The 24,915-nt window shown below is 41.7% G+C and overlaps 1 protein-coding gene across 7 annotated transcripts in view; it reads right to left on the reverse strand.

The window, feature by feature from the left end:
* KLF12 (KLF transcription factor 12) overlaps positions 1–24,915 on the reverse strand; it is a 987,741-nt gene that overhangs the window by 249,468 nt on the left and 713,358 nt on the right. For all 7 annotated transcript variants that reach the window (XM_085622009.1, XM_085622005.1, XM_085622011.1 and 4 more), the window contains one exon: positions 2,828–2,950. In XM_085622009.1, coding sequence (XP_085478135.1) covers positions 2,828–2,950 — 123 coding nt within the window. The remainder of the gene's footprint in view (positions 1–2,827; positions 2,951–24,915) is intronic.

A 24,915-nucleotide genomic window follows, 5' to 3' on the forward strand; every position in this document is an offset into this window, starting at 1 on the left:
ACTTTAATTTTCTGTATTACAAGTAAAATATTGACCTACAGCATGCAACATCTTTTCTTTGCTGTCATCATTCAGAACAATATCAACATTCTTTCTCTACCTAGAATGAACACATGAAGACTTATGTAATTTTAAACGGATAGAAATCATATCTGGTCAGAGATATCATTATGCTAAATTTGTGAATCAGAAATAGGCACATAAATGTCTTGAAAAAGGCAGCCCAACTGGTCAATGTATGTTGTATTCTTAAACAAGGCAATAAAATAAGGGACATCTTGGGGAGGCTCAGATTTGGTAGAAGAGAGTCTATCAAGTAATGGGTCACCCAGCAAATTAAAATCTCCAGCAGTAATAAGTGGAACATTACCAAACCTCACAATTTCTGTAGTAATACCTCTCCAGAATATAGGATCATCCGCTGTGGGACCATATATATTAAATAGATGCAAATAAATATATCAATTTAATTTTCACATACATATATCTTCCATCTGTATCAGAATGTTTCTCAAGAATTTGTGATTGAAGTTTCTTCAGGAAGAGGTTTGCAACTCCATTCTCTTTGGGAGAAGAGACAAAATTACCAATCTAACTTTTAGTCATATATGATGCTATTTTGTCATTTTGTGGGTCTCTTGAAGTAGATATTTATTCCTCACCAGATATGACAATATATTCACTCTTTTAACGGGATGTTTCAAGCGTTGACATTTAAAGACATCATTTTAAGGTTATATGTTTTTTCCATTAAAGGCAATATAAGGATGTGGGGGTGTAGTAAGAAATATAATCTGTCCAACGTTTGATCAAACTAAAATAAAAGGTAGCTCAATAAACTAAGACAAGCAAGACAAATGGCATGTAATATAAAGAAAATCTGAGAGAATACACAAAACAGGATACAAAAGTACCTTATCATGAATAAATGGTTATGATGAAGTAACTTGAAAATGACTTTTCTCAACTTGACTTGATTCTGATATGATGGAATATGATTCATTTAATCAATTTCAAACTTCTTGGAAAATGTTATATTGAATAAATTGTGTAGTACATTTTCTATGTACATTCTACAATCTTCCCCTTCTATATTTCCTAGTCACTTAAAAATGCATTAATTGTATAGCCTGTTCCAGTTTTCTAAGTCAGGAAGCATTTTTTCATAAGCTGAACCTTGGCAGTAACTGGAAGAATATGATCAATCATGGCTTTATTGTTTTAATCTAATTTTCATTGAAAAGCCTGCTACATTCCCTTGAATATTTTAAGGTCCTAGTTTATAGCATCAATATTAGTACGAGTAGCATGAATCTCTTGTAGAATCTTACTTAAGGATGGTTCTGGTGGTATCACCACCTTGGACATAATTGGTGGAGGTGATGCAGCCTGTTTTCTTTTGTTTGACTGATTTTGCAGCGATTTGCCTTCCACAGTTGATGTAGCCATTTGAGGAAATATATCTCCAACACATAAAGGGCTCTATTACAAGTCTGGCAGTCCACGGACCCCCAGACTCATGGGGGTGCAGCGGTGGTAGTCTTCCTACTGTCCTATTGCAATTATTACTATTATTATGGCCATTACGGTCTGACTGCCATAGCCCCGCCGCAGCCACCAGGGAACCACCATTCCCTGGGATGTGCGGGGGTTAGGAGGCCACAATATACTTGGCAGGACTGCCATGGTCCCACCAAGCATATTGCGAGTTTCCTTTCTGCCACGGTTTTCATGGCGGTTCCTTCTCCATGAAAACCATGGCATGGAGGAAACAAAGGTGGCCCTACAGGGTCTCCTTGTGTCTCTGCTCTCTGAGGAGCATGCAGGGGGCACAACATTTGCCCCCCCTGAGTGCATGCACCCCTGTCCATGCTGTGCAGGAACTGTTTTTGGAGTTCCCATTGCGGTGCCCATTTTCAGGGCACCACGGTGGGAACGTAAAAGAAAAGCCCACCGGACACAAGAAATACTTGTAATCTGGTGGGCGGCCCAACCACAGGTATGGCGGTGCGACGGCGGCAAACTCATAATCAGGCCCATTGAGTGGATTCAATATCACATATGAGGAAGAGGTAATAAAATGCAGTTTGGGAAATTACTTGCAATCATCTGAGAAGAGGCAATAGGTAGTGTGTTTAGACTTTCAAACTAAAACAAGCAGATCTCTGATAAGAAAGTATTACTCAAATAAGTTGACTTAAGTAAGTGAACACTAGGTAAATAGAATGAGCTACAGACCAATTAAGTGAGTAAATGTGGTATAGTCATCAATATTAATACATACTAATTGTTAAACTGTGTTCAGAAAGTGATGGTTGACATTTATTCCCATGCAGCAGCTTTACTGGACAGAGGGCGGATCGCTGGAGGAAGCTGTGTCTCTCCTTTCCGCAGACACTATATACTCTGAATGGGGATTCACCATGAAGAAGCAAAATGTTTTGGAACAGCACTCCCTGGGAAAATGCCCTGAAATGGTGGAAAACACAGGCTGCACAACCACCCATAGCAGGACATCCAGATATGGTAGACATTGCAGCGATTTATACTTGAAATAAATTCCGGTTTGGCGTTCATTTATTTTTGTTATCAGCAGGCGGGCACGTGCTCAGAGCTGTAGCCATCTTAGAGTGTGCACTCAAGTGTCTCCACCTAAGTGTTAAAGAACCTCATAAATGCAGTATCACTGCCACATTTTCTCTCTATATGGTCAAGAAACTCAAAGTTTCAAAAAATATTAACAAGGTACAGATGGGTATCTTTTTAAGTCTATCTGAAAACGTAGGAACAAAACATTATTATGAATGTATAAACTGAAATAACTTACAGTAGCTTCAGTCGATCGGTTATAACTTCTGGAGAAAGCGTCAGACCAAGAAAGTGGTTTCCAGGATTTTTTTCTTTCTTTCTGTCCATGTGAGTCTATATCCCTTTTTCTTTCTGTTTCCCTCTGAGAAAAAAAGAGACAGCATTCCTGGTTTGTATTTTTTGTTGCACAGAGCGTAAAACATTAATTAAACTCAATAATCTTCTTTCACTTTCATATGCTTTTCCTGCATTGACTTGTAAGCTGTAATTGAAACCTATGTTGCAAACAATAATTAAATTATTTTTTATCATGATCCCAGGAGGTACTTTTTACGTTACCACTACCCATCACACTTGTGGTAATATTTTTACATTAGGATACAGAACACACCAATACTTCTTCATTTCTAGATGATGTGCTTGAAAGACAAAAATAATCCTCAACCTGTGTGAATGAAAGATGTATCTCACCAATAGGTCTTAGGGGCTCATCTTATTCAGGCCTTTAAAATCATGTGGTAATTCTCTACACGGAATTCTCGATCCTACATGGCTGGGTTTTTCCTGTGTACAGTATTCCCACATCACTATGGTTTCAGCAGCTTGGATAGGGAATAAAGGTGTATTTACATAATTTTCCCTGTTTCATACTGAAAAATTTGGATCATTATTACAGTCTGTCAGACATTCTTGTTGGTGTTATTAGTAGGGGCAAACAAATTATGGAAATACAGGCTTTTAAGGCACCTCTAAATATCTCTGACAGCTAATGCAAGTCATCCAGACTTTGAGATCATCAGCGCTTCAATATTAATAGGGTTTGAGCAATATATAAAAACACACACATTTCAATTATTCCATGGTCAGCATTTGGTGATATTTTTGCAAATCTGAATCAGATCTTCAGTTGCGCAACAAGGTTTAAAGGTGGCTCTTGACTGAAAACTATTATATTGCAGAGTTGGTAGCTCACTTAAGATTACCCTTCACTAAGGTAACTTACACTTTTATATGATTGTAAAGTTACTTAAAGTGTAGACTTACACATTTGATTTGAAATATTACTTGTTAAGCGCACGAATGCCATGGCATCTTGGCGCTGACTGTGATACATGAGTTACTAGCGTGTGATTCTGATGCCTTAGGTTTGAGAGAACAACCAGGTTTTCAACTCCTTCCTAAACATCCTCTGGTTAGGTTGGAGTCGCAGTGTAGATGGCATCTGATTCCAGAGTTTGGCCGTACAAAATGACAACATGCGGCCACCCCATCTTGCCTTACGTATTTTTGGGATACATACAAAGCCCTTTGTTGAGGATCTGAGAGATCTAGCAGGGGAGTACCCTGCGAAAAGCATCCGCATCTCCCCAGATATTCCTCCATAGAGGGCCTTATGTACTATACAAAGAGCCTTAAAATTAGCCCTTTGCTGAACAGGCAGCCAATGTAAGGCTCTAATAGCCTCTGATGTTAGGTGTCCCTTGGGGATGTTCTTGAGTAGTCTGGCAGCAGCATTTTGAAGTGATTGCAGCTTCCTTTCCTGTGCTTTATCAATTCCCACAAAGAGCAGGTTGCAGTAGTCAATTTTAGATAGAAAAAGTGCTACTACTACGGTTCTCTGGAGTTTGTGTGCGATAAAGGGGGAGATTTTTCTCAGTGATTTTAGGAGAAAGAAACAGGAGGAAGTTAGTTGATTAACTTGGGCTGACAGATTTAACTGCTCATCTAGAATCACCCCCAAGTTCTTTACCTTGGTACCTGGACAAGGACAGGTTCCCGCCTCCGTAGGCCACCAGTTATTGTTCCATAATGGAGGTCCCTTACCAAATTCAAGTACCTCAGTTTTGTCTGTGTTTATTTTTAGGAAGTTTGAGCTCATCCAACTCATAATGTCCTTCAGACATACATGGAAGCTGTTGGCCACTACTTCTGCTGGTTGAGAAACTGAGATTGTAAGCTGCGAATCGTCAGCATGCATAATCAAGGAAAAACCATGCTTTCTGATTAGTGTGGACAGTGAGGACACGTAGATGTTGAAAAGAGTTGGTGACAAGGCAGATCCTTGCGGCACACCACATGGGAGTTGAAAGGTATCAGACTGGAGGTTCTCCCAGTAAATGCTTTGTTCCCTATTAGCTAGGAAGGAGGAAAGGAGGGCCAGAGCGGTATCCTCCATCCCTACGTCTCTCAGCCGCTGTACCAGCACTGTATGGTTCACAGTATCAAAAGTCGCCGAGAGATCCAATAGGATCAGGATCGCTCTGCCCCCTCCATCTACTATCCTCCGAACTCCCTCTGTAGCTAGCACCACAGCTGTCTCCGTAGAATGACATGGTCTGAACCAGTGTTGAGTGGGGTCCAGCAGTACATTCTCTTCAAAGTAGTGAGTCAGCTCTTTGTTCATAGCTTTTTCCAATATTTTTGCTGCCAGGGGTAGCCTAGAAATTGGCCGATACTTTTTCAGCTCTAGGGTATTCCAGGGTTGGCTTTTTTAGGATGGGCCTTATACAGGCCGTTTTCCATACACTGGGATATTTACCCGTGCCTATAACTTGATTCAAAAGAAGGGTAAGATGTGTGCTAATAGTATTAGCTACTAGCTGGAACATTACTGGTGGGTATGGGTCAGATGGTGAGCCTGATTTTATTGATGTCAGGAGGTCATGAACCTCCTCCATTGTCAGGGTTGTAAAGTGTGACAACCTCCTGGATGTTGTACACACTTTTACATTTTCGGTGATATTTACTGGGACAATGGAGGCCGTATTTAAAAGATCATTGTAGATCATCTGAACTTTGCTCTGAAAAAATGTGGCCATTTCATTACATAGGGCGTGATCTGGTTTAAACTGGGCCGTTCTAAAAAGTTCCTTGGAGGAGTGTTCCGCCTCACCAATTTTAGTCGTGAAGTAAACATGTTTAGCTTCAATAATAGCTTTGTTATTGTAATCCAGGCTACAATTATAGGCTAGCTTATGTTTAATGCTGTAATCTGACCTCCACATCTGTTCCTTCCTTCTACATTCCATTTTTAAGATTTTTAGATCCTGACTGTACCAAGGCGCAGTTGTTGATGCTCGTTTAACTATTTTGGTTGTTTCTGGGGCAATACTATGCACAGCTACTCTGATCCAGTTATCAAACTGGTTAACTGCTATGTCGTTGTCATTGTGTAAGAGGGGCGGCCCAGGATTTAAAGCCTGTTCCACAACTCCACCCCCTCCACCTGAAAAAGGGGATGAAGCCAAATTTAGACGTGTATGTTACTACTGACAGAAAGGAAACAGTAGTAAGTCCAGTGCCACACACTCATAGGTATGCATCTCATTTTATAATTATTTATGTATATTAAAAAAATATTTTTTAACTTTAAGTGGGGATTTTTTTAATTTAAGCTTCAGACAAATATTTGTATTTAACATAATATATTTAAATTAACAAGATTGAATTTAATAGTGCTATAGCATCTTTTTATTTTATTGCATATTTAAAATAAATATATATAATGAATGTACCCAAATATTTGACATAAAAGATATTTGTTACTAATTTATCATAAAGCTTAATAAATCTTTTTAATTATTCATATAATTTGCCATAAGTTGATTTCCTTTGATTATGGAGTCTCCGTATGCTAAAGTATAGAGGAAAGTAAAAAAGTTTATTTAACTAAAAAAACTAGTAAAATGTTTTTATGGTAAATATTAATGTAAATTAATTTTATATATTTAATTTAAATATAGAAGAAAAAAATGCATAGCACTAATACCGTAATTTTGAAAGAAATCTTTAATTAATTTACATAAATTACATAGAAATTCATTTTCTAAAGTTTAAATTAAAACCTTAATTTTTATCTGAAGTAAAAAAAACTATTAGGCATCAAGGATGATTAACAGTGATTAATAGAACTAAATAAAAGTAATTTAATTTTAATAAACATGAAAGTTGCAAAAGTGAGAAAATTCAAAAAACTTTGTTAAAACAATTTATAATCAAATAATAAATATGTTGTATTTTTAGACTTTTTTAACATTAACATTACATCTATTTATATTTTTAACTATTTTAAATAATTTTATGTAACTAAGCATTATGGCCTATGGGGTTTTATTTTAAGTATCCACCCCCAATATATTCTATAGGAGGGTGCAGTACCAGTAGTTGGCCATGTGTATTGCTGTATTTACTCCATCTCTGAGCTGGAGTAATTTGCTACTGTTTAGGGTCTGTTATTGGCTGTAGTAACTTTAGAAGTGTTGTTTGTGAATAGCAATGGGCTTATGTGGGTTGGTTAATGTCCTTTCCTAAATCCCTCCCTTTTAGTAATAGTAATGGCCTTTTTTCAGCGACTCCCCCAATCCTTCCGACATTTACTACTAATTTAAGTACTAAGGGCCTGATTCTGATGCGGTTAGGAAATCTTCCTGATCGAATCACTTTGGAAATGGTTTCCGACGGAATCGGATCAGGAGAGTCCGACCGACCCAGTGTGAAGCATCCAGATGTTTCCAGATACGATTTCGTTGGACTCCAATTGACTACTATGGGTGCCTATGTTACTAACCGCATCGTAATCTGGCCGTGGGTCGAAAAGACACATTTCCGATCCGATTTGGAAGGAGCAAATGCCTGTAGGAGGCCTTCCTAACCGCATCGTAATCTGGCCCTAGGTGGGAATGCTTTCCTAACCGCATCGGAATCGGGCCCTAAGTAGTAATCTGACATGTGTGAGGTTCTTCTCATAGAAAACATAGGAGAGGTGTAGATTTACACTTGAAGGTTTGTGAATAGCATTTTGCAGTATTTTGGTAGTGCTTTTGTAGTATAAAATGCAGTTTGCGAGTAAAACCCACTATGGTCATAATTACATCTGGCTCTTTTCCAAGTGATCCTTGCTATACAATGCTACATTTTAATTTCTTTTTTATCATACTGTAAATATTTCTGCATGACAAAGTGCATTCTGCATTATCTCAGCATATATATCAGTATATAGTATTTATTCCCCATTTTCCCAGCATGACCACAGTCACGGTCATATTTACTACCAAGTAGTAAACTTACACACATGCAGATCCCTGCATAGAAAAGATAGGAGGTGCGGAGTTGTACATCTCCACCTGTAAGTTTGTAAATCTCATTTTGTAGTAAGTAGTTCTACCGTAGTACTGCTTTACATAGTACCAAATGCAGTTTGTGAATCAGGCCAAGAATTATCAGGCACTGGAAACTGATCCTTGATGTCCTTCAGAAACATGTCAGAACCATAAAAGATACTTTTTCACTGAGGTGCCTCCATTTTGATGGTTATTAAAATGACATTTATTATCAGCCTCATGCTGGAAATGTCAATGTGCTTTAACCGCACTCTTGTGAATTTGCCTTTAATGGGGCCCATTATTCGTTCCACGAACGTGAACCTTCGAGGCAGTGTTAGAAATCTTGTAGTGAATCCATCACTCATAGACCACTCGCTCGCTAATTGTTGTAAGGCATTCTTTGGGAGACAGGCAACTCTTATCTGCAGTACACAGTTCAACTGTGCGCTGGTGGCATGTCTGCTCAATGCAGTGTCCTCCTGAATACCTAAGAAGCGAATCATTACACAACAGTGTCCATTTTCTTCTTCATAGCGACCATGCACACTCAGGGTAAGAAGATCTTCTTCAAAATAAATGACACACGCATTGCCTTTCAGGAACTGCCTCTCTTTCATGATTTGTCTTCACTTATCCTCTGCAGGGATGACCTTCTCACAAAGCTGCAATCTTAAGAGCCTTATCTGACTGCACAAGACCATTGTTTTTAGATAAATTATGGTACAGGAGTTCGATCCTCACCAGAGGTGGGAAATCAATTAGTTCTAAACGGAAAGATGGACACAGTGGTTGAAAAGTTCTGTCGCACAGTATTGTGAATGCTGCAACTGTGTTTAAGTGAGACAACATCACTGGGCGATTCCTGTGATGGCTGGAATGCGGAAGGGGATTTTGCATAGTTTAATTTCACGAGGGTAATTAGAATGACCTCACAATGCAGCAAGGAGCTAAAACCCCTGAAGCGAAGTCAAGAAGATTTATAGGCAGGGCATCCTCATGCAATACCCTGTAAGCCCTGTGCAAGGTCGAACTGTTTTCAAGAACGTGAGGGGAGAGAAGAGCTGTGTAATGAACTAGGTCTGCTTTTAAGGCACAGTTCCAGTTTATGTGTTGAAATTACAAAGGAAGGAATAAAGATGCATTCAGCTAACTGATTGTTTTTCATTTCAATGGGAGAGTCTCGTTCTGCAGATTATTCAGTGGGTTAATGAGCATGCTACAGAGTCTCTGTATCACCTGCAGATCGCAGGAATGCATACAGGCAGGGCAAATTCAGCCTTTCTTGCTTCTGAGCATGGCAAGATTAGCACCACTGAGGTAGCATCGGTTTTGTAAAGACAATCAAGGTACTAAGCATTATATGAAATAACTTATGAAGTAAAATTATTTTCGGGTATGATAAGTCAAGGTCACACGTTGGCTGCTTGGCCAATTTCCTTACTATATGGACACAGAAGTGATAGTTCAACCTACTGTACCCACAGTACAGTCAATCAGATTTCAAGGGAAAACAATGTTTACCCCAAAACTTTTAAAACGGAGGGAATCACAACGTGGTCGTTACAACGACCGCGTTGTGATTTCGCATGCCATTACTCCGCAAGTCGGAACAACGACTTGCGGAGGGGGGGAGGTGTTGGATTTAAAATCCAACATCTTCCCGAGTGTCCGCACAGATTGTTGTTGGAATAGTAAATTATACTATTCCAACATCCGGCGCCCCTCCTCCGCAAGTCTTTGTTCCGACTTGCAGAGTAATGGTATGCGGAATCACAACGCGGTCGTTGTAACAACTGCTTTGTGATTCCCTGCGGGATAGAAGGCGGCGGAATAACATCATACATTCGATTTCAAGACAGCACCAGCTCTACACAGCAAAATTCAATGTGCTTTGATAGGTGTCCACAAATGTTTAATGTCATGTTTATCTTGTGTTTACTAGTTAGGCCCTGGCAAGCTCTTCGGAATTCTTGTGAGGAATATCAATCAGCACAATTATAAGGGGCCCGGTGTTTCCACATGCCTAGATTGTTTGGGCGTGGCAATACTGGACACAATTTTACTGGATGGAAAATCTTGCTGGTAAAATCACATAGGCTAGGGCTGCATGGCGGCCTGGACCTGTTACCAGGCCACCCCCTCCATCGATCATCAAAGAAGACAAGGTGGAAGCATTTAAAGTTCCCAGTCACCCAACATTACCTCCTCTACCCCAACCCTTTACACCCAAGCCAACCCACAAAGGGCTCCTGCAGACTTTTACCACCTGCCCTAAACCGCCCGCAGTAGGGAATTCAGTGCGGAATTATGGCCACTGCTTCTGTGTCCATACAGTTACTCTCCATTCTGAGGTGTTTAATTTGTAATGTCAAGAGTTGTGTATGGAGATTTTGTACAGCATTAGAAATTTCCTGGACTCTCTACACGAAATTCCCCCCAGGGAGTTACAGTCAACTCAGGGCTGCATAGACCTAATAATTGCTGTCATTGGTGCATTTGCAGCACTTCTGCCTAAGGACATTTGCAAAGTTAAAAGAGTCACCTTGACTATTGCCGTCCATTTGTAACTGCCAATATCATCTTATGATTTACTGTAACTGTGGTTACCGTAAAGTCAAAGCCATTCTTGTAGCCCAGGGGCTGTTTCCCGTTTCAATTATATAGATGTGTCCCTTTCCTTTGAACATCGGGCATTTGTCCAAATACTGCAATTGAAACATTAACAAGAGCCACCAGAAAAGAACCAGGCAAAGAAACAGAATTATAAATGCCATTTAAAAATAGAACATGGTTGATATATAATATCTGAAAAATCTTGAATCTCAATTTGTGTTTTAGTTTAGATCAGGGTTACTCATGGTACGGCCCGGCAAGCCTACCTCGGCGGCCCGCGGACCTTGCAGACATCCTGCATGTGTTTTTAAATAAAATTAAATAATGTTAGCTAACACTGTCAGAGTGTCTGGTGCAGCAGCCCGGACTCTGAGACTCTGCTCTGTGGGGGCCGGGGGATTCCAGTGATTGTCAAAGTGGAGCTGCAGGGGCCTAAGAGGTGAAATACAACAAAGCTTTAACATGTAAATGGTCTTTTAACGACCTGTGAAGTACTCGGGTGGGGCTGTGTGTGAGCGCTGGGAAGCTGCCTCAGTGTGGCTGTGTGTGTGCGCGCTGGGAAGCTGTCTCAGCCCTGGCTGAGGGCTGACACACACACAGGGTGAGATTACAGAGGGTGAGGGAGTGAGAGGGAGACAGAGGGAGAGGGAGACAGAGGAAGGGAGACAGAGAGAGGCAGAGAGGGAAAGAGCGAGGGAGACGGAGGCAGCGGAAGAGAGACAGAGGGAGAGAGCCAGAGGGAGAGGGAGAGGGAGAGAGACAGAGGGAGAGAGACAGGGAGAGATAGAGGGAGGGAGACAGAGGGAGGGAGACAGAGGGAGGGAGAGGGAGATGGAGGGAGACAGAGGGAGGGAGGGAAACAGAGGGAGCGAGGGAGACAGAGGGAGGGAGACGGAGGGAGGGAGGGAGACGGAGGGTGACAGAGGGAGGGAGACAGAGGGAGGGAGAGGGAGACAGAGGGAGAGAGGGAGAGACAGGGAGAGAGACAGGGAGAGATAGAGGGAGGGAGACAGAGAGAGAGACGGAGGGAGGGAGATGGAGGGAGGGAGATGGAGGGAGAGGGAGGGAGACAGAGGGAGAGAGGGAAACGGAGGGAGGGGACAGAGGGAGGGAGGGAGAGAGACAGAGGGAGAGGGAGGGAGGGAGACGGAGGGTGACAGAGGGAGGGAGGGAGACAGAGGGAGGGAGAGGGAGACAGAGGGAGAGAGGGAGAGGGAGGGAGAGATAGAGGGAGGGAGAGAGAGAGAGAGACGGAGGGAGGGAGACAGGGGGAGGGAGATGGAGGGAGACAGAGGGAGGGAGGGAGACAGAGGGAGGGAGACGTAGGGAGGGAGACTTAGGGAGGGAGATGGAGGAAGACAGAGAGAGGGAGGGAGAGAGAGGGAGGGAGGGAGGGAGAGGGAGGGAGAGGGAGACGGAGGGAGACAGGGAGACGAGGGAGGGAGACTGAGGGAGAGGGATGGAGAGGGAGGCCGACAGAGGGAGGGCGACAGAGGGAGGGCGACAGAGGGAGGGCGACAGAGGGAGGGCGACAGAGGGAGGGCGACAGAGGGAGGGCGACAGAGGGAGGGCGACAGAGGGAGGGCGACAGAGGGAGCGCGTCAGAGGGAGGGCGACAGAGGGAGGGCGACAGAGGGAGGGCGACAGAGGGAGGGCGACAGAGGGAGGGCGACAGAGGGAGGGCGACAGAGGGGGAGGAGGGAGACAGAGGGGAAGGAGGGGAGACAGAGGGGGAGGAGGGAGACAGAGGGGGGAGGGAGGACAACGGAGGGAGGGCGATGGAGGAAGGGCGATGGAGGGAGGGAGACAGGGAGACAGGGAGAGAGACAGGGAGGGAGAGAGACAGGGAGGGAGAGAGACAGGGAGGGAGAGAGACAGGGAGGGAGAGGGAAAGGGGGAGGGAGTGGGAGAGAGGGAGGGAAAGGGGGAGGGAGGGGGAGAGGGAGAGAGAGAGAGATCTGTGTATGCTGGGTCTGGTGGCTCAGTGGACGAAGGCGTCTGCTGCAGGGACCTGTGCTCAACCTCATGGTCACATTTCTTTTTGCTTTAGCCCCGCCCCTCCGCTTCTGACCCCGTCCCCACCGGTGCGGCCCTCGGCCACAAACCACACTGTAAATTTGGCCCCCGAGAGAAAGTTTGTGAGTACCCATGGTTTAGACTGATTTTGAGACCCCCCCCCAAAAAAAACACAATTCACACATGAGGTAAAAACACTACAATTTTTGATTGCATTTCTTCTTCTCTTATATAAGTCAATACTTGTGATACCACCATATTTTGTTATAGTGGTGATGTGTTGGGTTGTTTTTTTGCTCTAGTGTGATTTTATGTGCTACGTTATTGTATTGTGCATTATGTTACATTGTTTTGTGGCGTTGTGCCCTGTATTTTTGTGGTGTATTGTTATTTTGCTAATGTGTTGTGCTCTCTTGTACTCTGCAATTACTTTAGAAATGCCAAAAATTACATTTCCAGCCAAGAGCAGCATATTTGTATAAAGTTCAAGTTATAAACAGCAATTTACCGCTGTGAAAGGTGATAAAATAACCACTGCACATGCTCAGTCCCTGTTTAAAACACCAGTCAGCCCAAACTGTGACAAAGACCATGTCTTACATTAGTACTTCCAGTGCCCATTTTATGTTAGGCCTGGGCGTAAAATTCTGTTCCGCTCACGGAGTTTTTCTTACTCCGCGCTCCGCATAGCACTTGAAGTTCTGAAAAACTCTGCAAACTCCTTGCAGCAAGGAAAATGTTACTCAAAACTACCTCTCGCGAGATTTCTCAATGCGGGAGGTCGGGGATGGTCGCTACCGCTCACAATGAGAAACCTGTTCACGTTGAGGAAGCTGCCGCTCAAGTAAAACATCTACTTGAGCAGCAGAAAAAAAGCAGTGTCCACTTGTGCTGTGTGTGGTGCCGTTTGCCCTGATTTTACAGCGCAGGTCTAAAACCCGGTGCTAAAAATCAGTGCAACGTAACACACTCCTCCACTTGCGGAACTCCGCTTAGCCCGGAACTCCGCAAACTCCACACAGACCTACTGTATGTGATAGGGCCTACAATGTTTATCCAGCTCTAATAACTACACAGTATGTTTTTATGTTTGTAATAGCCCTTCCAGATCTGGCCCCAGGCTAGTTCTTCTGAGCACTGACCTTTCAACATCAGGGCAGAATACGATGTTTGTCAGAAAGGCTCCGAATGGCATTGGGTTAATCTGAATCTGATTCGGAACCCGTCTTTCCGACCGAATCGGGAAGCCTTCCGACTGACCGATTACGATCGTCGGAAACAGTTCAGACTTTCCGACTTGGTCCCGAACGGCATTTGAGGAAACTGATCGTACGGGTCTATGGAGTGTGTTTCCGACCGGCGTATTAAAATGTCGGATTCGGGCAGGCTTTCCGAATCGGTTGTTCCAACACGTATTGGCTGTCGGTATCTGACTTTGGGGCCCCCGTAGAGGGCCCTCCATCTGGAGCCTTCCGAATGGGGCCCATTGTCCCCCTCTTCAATATCATGCACAGTGTGGCAGGCACAGGGTGCATGATTTTCCCCACCCACCCCTTTTTTCAATGGCAGCCTGTGTAGTCGGTCGGAACATAGGCTCCCATTGAAGTCAAAGGGAGTCCGACTGAATGGTGTTCGGAACCATCGGAACCAGTCGGTCGGACTCCCTAAATCCGATTCGGTCGGAAACCATTCTGAGTCTGAGTCGGTCGGAATACCTTCCGCTCGACATCATAATCGGCCCCATAGTGTCTTGTGTACCTCCATGAGCATTAGAATACATTAACAACTGTTAGGCCTCATTCCGAGTTCCGCTGTAAAACTAATGGTTCTACTAATGCAAATTACTGGCTTCATCAGAATATTGAGATCCATAGAGTTACAGTCTTTGGGTTAAATACAGGGGAAAATGAGGAATTATCGGGGGAGTTGGGACTGGAATTTCTGATTCCCTTGTAATTCTTAATTTTTAAGTGCCTGCTCAGGGTCCCACTTGTAAGCTCCCTAAATCGTCCCCCAGAATTCCTGATGCTCCTAGTTCTGTTAACTCTGGGGGTAGATGTATTATGCAGACAAAGGACATCTCACCTGTATTTATTGTCCCACTTTCAAAGGTGGGCAAATTCCCATTGTATCAGCAGCAGTAGTAGCAAACTAGTATGCTTATATGCATCAATAACATCAGAAAAAATAGTTCAAAGGAATTGGACTATTCGGTTTCGCCTGAAACGCATCAGTACTTAGACATAGACAGAGAACTGTCTCTGGCTGCTATATATACGCTGTCTCCCTATCTGGAAACTAGCCCAAAGCCACAATGCACAGGAACTGGAAATTACACTGGTCAAACACTGCACTCAACCCACCCTGGCCACCAAGACCAGCCATGCCCGATCAATTTAATTAATTACACTCCTCAGACTACTGGTTTGTGGTGTGGTTGGGAAAGAAGTCTTTCCTTCTTCCTGGTTTTGTTACCGCCGTGCAATTTGTTTTTGTACATTTTATCTCCATTTAAAATTAATGTATTTTAAAGATAAACACTTAAAAAGACACTCTATCAAGGGTACTTTGAAGCAACTTTATTGCAGCCATATTTTCTGTATCCACATTCTCCCTACTGTTTCAAGGTAACCAGCCATATAATTTTACAAGACGTTCTGCACCCAAGTCCTGCTGGTTTCTATTAACTACAAGTTACAATCTCTGCAATCTCTTTTTTTACAATGCCCTTCCGAAGCGTTCCTGAAACAGATGCCCATTTTACAGGTCTGTCTTTTTTCAATGCTCTTTTTAAGCGTTCCTGAAACAAATGCGCATTTAATAGGTCTGTACTGAGATTCAGACCACACAAAAAAGTATATAATATTTGAGAAAATACATAAAAAATGTGCGAGAACAATACTACCCACAACAATACATTTTCAGTTAAAGAAATGCATTCTTTCTTTTAATGATTTATTTAAAATTGTGCGTTTGGATACCTAGCACATACAACAAAATAACTTCTTAGAGAAAGGTTTCATTAACTTTTATATATATATATATATATATATATATATATATATATATATATATATATATATATATATATATATATATATATATATATATAGATATATATATATAAACAAAGGCAAATGATATAACTTTGGGATTTGATCACATCGTCCTTTTAGCTGAATCCACTGCACTAATATATAATTATTTTTTACTTTGCAAAGAACCATATTGCAATCTGAACTTTGCCTGCAAGCAATGTATGCATTAGTTTTCATTTGAAGTTTGCACACTCTCTAGGCCCGATTCACAGAACTAACTCGAGACAAAATCCTAAACTTACTACCATTTTGGTATTCACAGAAGGCACTTACTCATTTTGGTATTCACAGAAGGCACTTCCTCATTTTGGTTTTGACAGAGGGCACTTACTGATTGATGTCTGTATTTGCTTAATGCTTGACTCTCTTGAGAATATTTGTAGTTTTTATTAACTCAGAGATGCTGTACTTTCTTATTTCTAGTTTGAATAGCTTTGTTAAATGTGTTAGATGCTTGCTATCAAAAAGGTGTAGCACACAAGTTATGCATACAGTACGCTAGTTATTAGCAATCCACAGAACAAAAGCAAAAAAGTTTGCAAGACAAAATATGAAAATATGAAATATTAGACAAAGCTACTGTTGCACGCTAAAAAGGATATAGAAGTCCTTCATTGGGAGGTTCCCATGGGCAAGGATTATGGTGCTACGAATTCCTCATCTGGCATCATCCTCACGTTTTAAGTCCAGTTTTAGTTTCTATCCATAGCACATTATTGTCTGTGAAGTGCACTATATCACATGAGGTAAGTACCCCAGATCTCTTCAAATTTCGTCAGTTGATTGTTAAACTTATAGATCAAGCATTAAGGAGAGGCCAATTTTACTATGGTATTATGCCACTCTTCTATCAGTCAGTGGGTTACGAGAGTGACAATTGCATTAATCACAGAGTTGGGCGACCACCAGAGCCATGCCCAGCCATCTTTTTTCTTGTGATTGGTGGAGCCCATTATATCCTGTGCATTGTGTAGGAGTGTAGGTTCCACTGTGACCGAGATGGAGAAGCCACTGGTTGCTTGCAGTTGTCACCATATTTCATTCCGGTAAAGCTGCAGGCTCAGGCAGGACCATATGATAAGCACTATATCAGCTCGTCGATGGTGACATCACCAGCATTGCACATTTGGCACCAGTTTATCTCTAAAAGGTTTGTGTGGGGGCAAATGCCAGATGTGCACACAAACTTTTTTCATGGTCATGAATCAACTCTTGCCAATCAGCCTCTGTATATGTCTTGTCCAGACATGGCTGCCAAATCGCAAGTAGGTGATTCACTGTCAGCTTGGAGTATAAGATATCTAGCAGAGTCTCGAACAGCCCCAACACTAGTTTCTTGTATGTGCCCCACTTCATTAGTGAGTCATGTAGAGTGAATCTGCCAAGGGTGCAGGATAGATTGTTCACTTTACCAGTAAGGCAGATTTTCATTGTAAATAGTGCCAAAATTGGGAAGGGTCTAAGTGAAATTCTGCACGCAAGTCGTCAAAGGATCGCACTGTTCCCTCTGAAAGAACTTGATCTACTGTAGGGAATCCTGCTGTGAATCCATTTCAGTCAATTTATGTCAGAGAGTTGACTTTCCGAGTTGTTACAAAAAGAGTTACTCCGATGCAAAAAAGGATGCTGTTTCAGGCACTTCTGACAAGGAGCCCATATTTTCTGTGACTCTTGCAAGATTGAGTTGGGGCCCATTGGGTAGTAATCGTTTTGTGGTATATAAATGGGCTCCTATTGTGTAATCTTGCAGATGGCATTCCAGTAGTACCCATTCAGAAGTTTCCAGCTTGGAACGGAAGTGGTATATTAGCTGGGAAAGATGTTGCACCATGTGATACACTTAATATCTGGGTGTCGTAAACCTCTGCAGGCACTGGCAGCATGTGGTTCCTTGCCAAAAGTACTGCTTGATATGCTGATCAATAAGGCAGAGCTTTCTAATGGCACTCGGATGGGCAACATGCTAAAACTATAGATATACTGCTGGTAAACCACTATCTTGATGGTCAGGACCTGCCCTCACACTGAAAGTTGCAGGTTGCTTCAGATCACAAAGTCCTTGAATGTAGGTCATTGCTTACCAGGATACCAAAGTAATTCAGGTTAGTCTTTACTCATCGGAATGGCAAATCATGTAAGGAGCAAGTTGACGTGGATGGAGTCATAGAGAGAGCTTCAATCCTTGACTAATATATTCCGTATCCTTAAAATGTGGTAAGATGTGAGATAGTCTTTATAAAAGCTGAAATATTTGAGGTTGATGTTCTTAAGGTGAGTAGGATGACATCTGCATAAAGCATTCATTTATGATTTCCAGCAGGAGTGTCAATGCCAGAGATGTCCTTTGAGTGATGTATCGTAATGGCTAGTGGCTCTAGGGCAAGCACAAAAAGCTTTGGGGCATATCATCAAGACGATTATCGCCGCTAACACGGTATTAGCAAGGGCACGCTAACCGGCTTTAGCATGTGTCATCGCCCATTTCACTAACGCCTTGCATCTCATCGCTAATGAGATGCAAGGTAGGCGTTCCTGACATTCACTACATGTCAGAACATCGATATGGCGGCTTCGCCCTATCAACAAGGATGCCCCATACCTGCGTTGCGACTATGAAACAATTAATGCTGGTTTCGAACGCCAGGCTAATTTCTGACTTACCCATATAGCCCTATGGGGGGTGGATTTTCATGCTGAAATCCCCCACGGCTTATCAACAAGGACTACCCTATTGCTGACATGTTATCGCTGGATTACCAGCGATGTTGCAGCATTTCGCCGCTATCGCTGGATATTTTATCGCTTTGGAGATAGCCATTGATGATAACGCGCTATCTCAGCGTTAATATCCAGCGATAGACAGCGATAACTTCAATCGCGCTAAGCGCGATTAGCGATATTTACCGCGGGGCCTTGTAGATATGCCCCTTCGAGACTTGGGGCATCCCTGCCGGGTCCCTCTGTGGATCACAAAAACATCTGCCAGGAAGGCATTGTAGTTGGTGAGTAATGAGGGGTTAATGCAGACACTGCACTGCAGCTAAAAACCTGCGGCCCAGTCCCACCTGTTGAGTGGTCTGAAGAGGTAGCCCTGCTCTACCTGATCGAATGCCTTCTTGGCATCGAGGGAGAGGGTCACCCGGTCCTCCTGCACATGACGTGGGAACCACAATAGAAGTAACAGAGTGTGCCTATTGTCGCGAGATTAACAACCTGGAATAAACGCAAAATGGGTTTGGTGTACAAGAAAGATGATAATCATCTGCAGTCTCAGAGTCAGACTTATTGGCCAGGATTTTAATATCACTATTGAAAGGTGATATGGGCCTATAATTTTTACAGCAGAGTTCCTCTATGTCCACCTTAGGGCTCAAGGCAGAGAGGAATTTACAGTTGCCCGTAGTGTGTATTTTGAGGTTGCTAAATGTTCATTAATTACCATACAGTTTCGTAAATACAACAGTTTTTTCTTCTCTTCAGACATTCTGAACCTTTTTGTAGCCATTCTCCATGCCTTGCTTTTAGGGATTTGCATCTGGAGATCTGTTTCCAGTGTTACCGGTGTGTGGTCACAGATTGCTGGTAACCTATTGTCCTACCTACAAGTTTTTGGAGAAGATCAGAGGATAGTAAAAAAATATCACTTCTTGTTTCCATCTTATGTGGGCAGGTTAGTAAGGTGTACTGAGGGACATTTGAGTGCATGAGTCTCCAAGGGTCTTCAAATACGTGGTCAGATAGTAAACCAGAGTAGGCCCCTATTATTATTATTATGGGGAGGATCTGGATGGTCAGACAAGTCTAAAATCTGGTCTTGGGTGAGATTCTAGTCCCCACCAATAAGTAATTTTGAGTCACCTATTTCTGTCAGTACTCTGTAACGTCTGAGAAGTACTCTCTCTTTTCAGTGTTCAGGGAATAGATTGAGCAAAAAATACAAATGTTACCTTGAATGGCCATTTCTGCAAATAGCCTTTGTCATGTCAGAGAGATACTGTGTGGCAGGGTTTTACAGAAAATAATGGCCACTCCACATTTCCTATAGGACATTGTAGAGGGTGATGGTTGATCAACAGAAGAGTAAGGGGTGGAGGCCACTATTGCAGATCCTACGCAGTCATGCCGTAATTTCTCCACTTCCATTTGGGAGAGATCCATTTTGGAGAGAAGAACTTCCTGGACCATGACCGTATCCATTTTTTTCAAATGTAGGTAGGTCATGACTTTTTTCCTATTGAAGTATCTGTTAAGACCACTCACATTAAGGGTCTAGATTGAGAGGGGCTTCATCTTGTGCATTTTGGTGTTTCAACAAAGAGTACGATTACTAGTGATGAAGGTGCTTTGTAAGGAGAGGGTGGTAGTTTACGTAATTTAGATTTACTCATAGAGCAGGTGGCCAGGGGAATTGCCATACGTAGAGTGTTCTCACCACAGTAGAAAGACCAAACAATGGATAGAGGATGAGACACTGATGTGTCAAAGAAGAGTGCTATAGAACGCAGCTAACCAAAGGTTTGTGTTGAGAATTACTTCCAATGTCATCTGGAAATCACTCCCATTGCAGATTCAAAAGAAGAGTGACATGGAGCAAAAATACTATTGTGCAATGCATGCAGGGGCATAGCTTAGTCAGTGAGATTCGAGGGTGTGAATCTCAAATTTCCCAACTAATGAAAACAGTGAGCAGCAGGGAGACGGGTGAGGGGGGAGATGACCAAGGTTTGAGATGGACTGTTTCCATGAGGAACTGGGTCAGTACTGATTTGCTTTAGGTAGGCCTCTGTCTAGAGAGGCACAGTAGATGTAAAATGGGTTGGAATACTATTTGAGTGAATGCCACTTGTTAGGCTATTTGCAAACACTGGGAGTTTGATTGCCAGTAGTGTGTCTGGAAACTTGAGACTGGCACACCTTCCCAGGCCTACTACTGCATCCACAAAATAGTAAACCTGCATCAATTCAAGAAGTACTTCTATGGGTGATTATTTACTACGTTTTTGGTAAACTGGTCACTATATATACTTAAGATCCTGATCCAAAAAAGAATAAGTTAAAACCCCTTAGAGAAATGAGAATGACGAGGAATACCGACACAGACATAGCAGACACAAGTACAAAACCAAGAATGCATTCACCGCTGCTGAAGCAAAGCCTCTGTCTGTCACACCTGGGTTTGGTAGTTATCCTTTGAAACTCATGACTATGTTCACCTACAACACCATAGCCTGGAGTCCATGCCATGGAATCACTTATTTTCAAGTTTCTATAGGTAAGCAAAGTTTTACTATATATAACTCAATATATATGTACCATGACAATAAATATATATATATATATATATATCTTCACTGTACATAGATGTGGAGTTAAGAATAGTACATCTATATATACTTAACTATTTCCACTTACATTCTCTATATTTTAGTCCTTGATATTTTTGACACAGTATTTATTTCCACATTATATTTCTGATTCCAATTTTCTGTCAGCAATCCCTTTTTGGAGCATTGACACTGTTTTTTTTTTTCAGCAATCCCTTTTTGGAGCATTGACACTGTTACAATGTTTTTGTAGCAGTTCATCATGATTTGTATTTCTTTATTTAGGAGGAGATGACACATATATTGGGTGGTAGATTAGAACTATGAAAAGAAGTGTCAAGAGATCTGTGAGACTGCAGTGTGGATAGCAGTTACAATTGCTACCACCTTAATAAGCTTGTGCAAGCTCACAAATGGTGCGTGGCAAAGAATCACAAAGGTGTCTAGCTATGGGAGCACCATTCCAAGGTTGCAACAAGGCTATATCTACCTTACAAAGGAAGGTACAAGATACACTGGAGCAGAAGAGGCTCTTCTGGCTTTAAAACACATCTGAGCTCACTAGGAATTGATGTGAAAAGAGTTATGAAAGGTTTACGATTTAGTAACAGAAGAGATTTACTTGCTTTTCATGTAATCAGAGCACGTCCAGTGCAGCAGGAGTGAACAACAGAAAGTTTTCAAGTTGCCACAAGGAATAATGGCAGTCACTAAGATTAAGTCTGGAAGTTCGTGTGCCATTGCTGAGGAGCCACAAACAGGAGGCATCATTCAGAACAGATGATCCCCAAAAAGCCAACAGTTCCACCAACAGAAGAGCAACACTGATAATGATTCTGCATGGCTCTATGACACAGACACTATCCAGCACCACTCCACAGATGACAGTGTGGGGAGACCAACACTATTAGATCTATTGCCAAGCCATTGGTAAAAGTGAGGCATGAACCCTCAAGTGAATGAGACTTTCACACTGTAAGAGGGCAACTATGCCTGAGCCAAACCATCACCACATGAAAGGTGTAATAGTCTAGCCTGAGTCAGAAGCAGGTGACACTTTTCCATCTTCCTGCAAAGGGTCCTTAAACCTTGGCTAGACTTGCTCTGGCCAGAATGCTTCTGAAACTGAGGTGGACAGGCATGACCTAAGTACAATAATAATAGCTTTGCAGACCTGCCAGTTCCTTGAGACTTACAAACAATACTGTTATGTTATGCTATGTGTATTTGTAAAGTGCACTGTAACACACGGGTATCGGAACAATTAGGTAGTATGCAAGAAATATAGATAGTGATGGTATTTGTCCATATGCTCAAATGGGTGCTCAACTCCTTTACTGACTGTCCAACATGTTGTAACAGTCAAATCAGCTATGGATTCTGGGTTCCTCATTCACCATTATTTGGGGTCAGTGATTGTATTTTTTTTATTTGAGGTGTTACAACGGTAGATGTTAGTGATGAAGGTAATGACGGTGACACAGAGACTAGGAAATTTAGCTGGAGATTTCTCAGGCACTGGTTCAGTAAGAAAATGAGTTTAACCATACTTAATAGTGGCTTCCTGTCCTCCACAGAACAACCACAAACAGAAATTGCTCATTAATCTTAAGATACTCAGTGAGGTGACACAGCAAGAAGCACTATCTTATAGCACATCTGTGGCTGATCAGATACCAAGGTGTTCCCTTTTATGATATTGAGTTTATCTGTAAAAAAACCAAAACATAATTTTAATCACACATCTGTGGTTGGAAGGCCTTCAGAACACCACCGTAGGTCTTGCAGAGGAGCAGTGAATGAGCATTCAGAAGAGTCCTGATGAAAATTCTGGACAAGCCCTGTGTTATTTTGTCAAACAGGATTTTGCCTTCACTGTTGCTAGTGCTAAATTAACAGGTGGGCATTTATCAGAGTTTCATCTGTCTCAAAGTACTCCTGCAATTTAGGATGCATATAAATGCTATCCTGCTTTATGTAATTTAACTACTTGCATGTACACGACTCATTCACCAATGTACACCCTACCAAAGATAAAAGATGCCACGTCAGTTTGAAACATACATTTTTGGCCAAAGTTATCATTTTGTGAGTCAGAGGTAATGCTTTCGCTATGCATTAGCATGCAGTATAGCAGGACCTTTGGAGGCCCTTTTACTGGTTAAGGGATGTATATAGATATAAAAAGTTCACTGTGATCTGACCAAGTCAGCGGCAGATGGCTTATCCTCATTGTCATGTCATTAAATCCAAATGCATTCAATTAACTTGATTCTAGGTCACTTTAAAAGTTATTTCATGAAAAGAGCCATCACATCTAGGAGGTCAGAAGCAAATGACTAATTTAATAAAGCACTGAGGATTCATTTGTTATGGCACTATAGTTTGTAAGTGGTTGGGATAGTCACACCATTTTATCCTTAGTCAATTTGTATCAACCTCTATAATTATGTAGTGGGAACAGACAGCAGTATTCTGATTATAGTTACTCTATGAAAAAAGCAATGTTTCAACCACACAATCTACAAATTATTATTCGGAATAAAATAATAGATAAACTGTGCTTGAATAACCGGTAACTGAGTGTTTACCAATGTGCAGTAGTATTTTGAGATAAACAAGGCCATGTTATGTACATGAAAAAATCTCACAAATGATATAAATGCCTATTAGGCAAAAAATATTACTCCTTTTTTCGTAACAACAACACACATCTTCTGTGACCATAAGTAAATCCAAATGCAAAACAAATTAATCCATTGTATTTTGTGCATCTTAAATTTACCCGAAGATATTACAATCGTAAACACACTTGTTAAATTGCACTCATAATCCAAACATATGACTGTGTGGTGCTGGAGATTTTCGCTTTGAATATCAGGGTTTTTGCTAACAATCATACTTTTTTGAGTTTTTGTGTTCCTCTTTGCCATTAATTTTCAAGTCATCTTCAATGCTTTTTGTTGCAGGCTCTTATTGCAATTTGAGTACTAATCCTGGCTCACCTAGCAACTCTTGGTTGTGCCTGAATCGGGATCACTAGTTGAGCACAAACTGCATACCATATTGAGCGCAAATTTCATACCATAGTGGTTTTTGTCTGCAGAATTTATTGAAATTGTGTAGGCAAAAAGTGTAAACTTCAGGTTTGGGTACTTTGGAATGTGAAAAAAAAACATGTGATAAGTGTGTGATTGTGCAGCCACCAATTACTGCACCCTCAACATCGCAAATTGCAGATGCGCAAAGACCCACCAAATATTTGCTGATTTCAGAATATTCCCCCCCCCCCCGCCTAGGCTAGTGCATACATTCACTGTAATAGGTTTGCTTTTTTTAGGGGCTGAGTTTAACTCCAGAGAAAATATTCTCAAACAGGACCAATACCAATATGTAACAAGGCTCAGTGTTTTCTATGGTGTTTCTTCCAATTGTCACACATTATCTGTATCCAAATTTTGTGATGAATACTCATCCATAGATGGATTGACCCTTACCCTTTAGAGGTAATTTGGAAGCTGTTCAATAAATCTTCTGACAATTCATTTTTGTTCCTTAATCTTGAATTTCGCTCAATACTATTGCTGTTTTGCTTCTTTGGCTCTGTAGTGTTGTAAAAAATGATCTCCCTATCCAGGGTTTTGGCAACTGCAGTGCACAAAGATATGAGTGTGTATGGAATCACCATCCCTCTGCTGAAGGCTTTCAGGAAATCTATTTCCAATTATCCAGTCAACATCTAAATGGGATTCTCATTGTTCAATGCATTGAGCATTGGAAATCATACATTACTGTTCACATGGCAACTGCTTCTCTTTTCTGCGCAGAGTGCTCTAATGACTCATAACGCATTTTGTTTTGTAATTGAACTTTTGAACTGGAGATGTGACCCCGAAGGTTGGCAGTTGGCTAAGTAAAACATGGGGTCACTTTATAGGCTTGATTTTCTTCCAC

This window comes from Triturus cristatus, chromosome 8 (assembly GCF_964204655.1).
Source record: "Triturus cristatus chromosome 8, aTriCri1.1, whole genome shotgun sequence".
NCBI classification, from domain to species: Eukaryota; Metazoa; Chordata; class Amphibia; order Caudata; family Salamandridae; genus Triturus; species Triturus cristatus.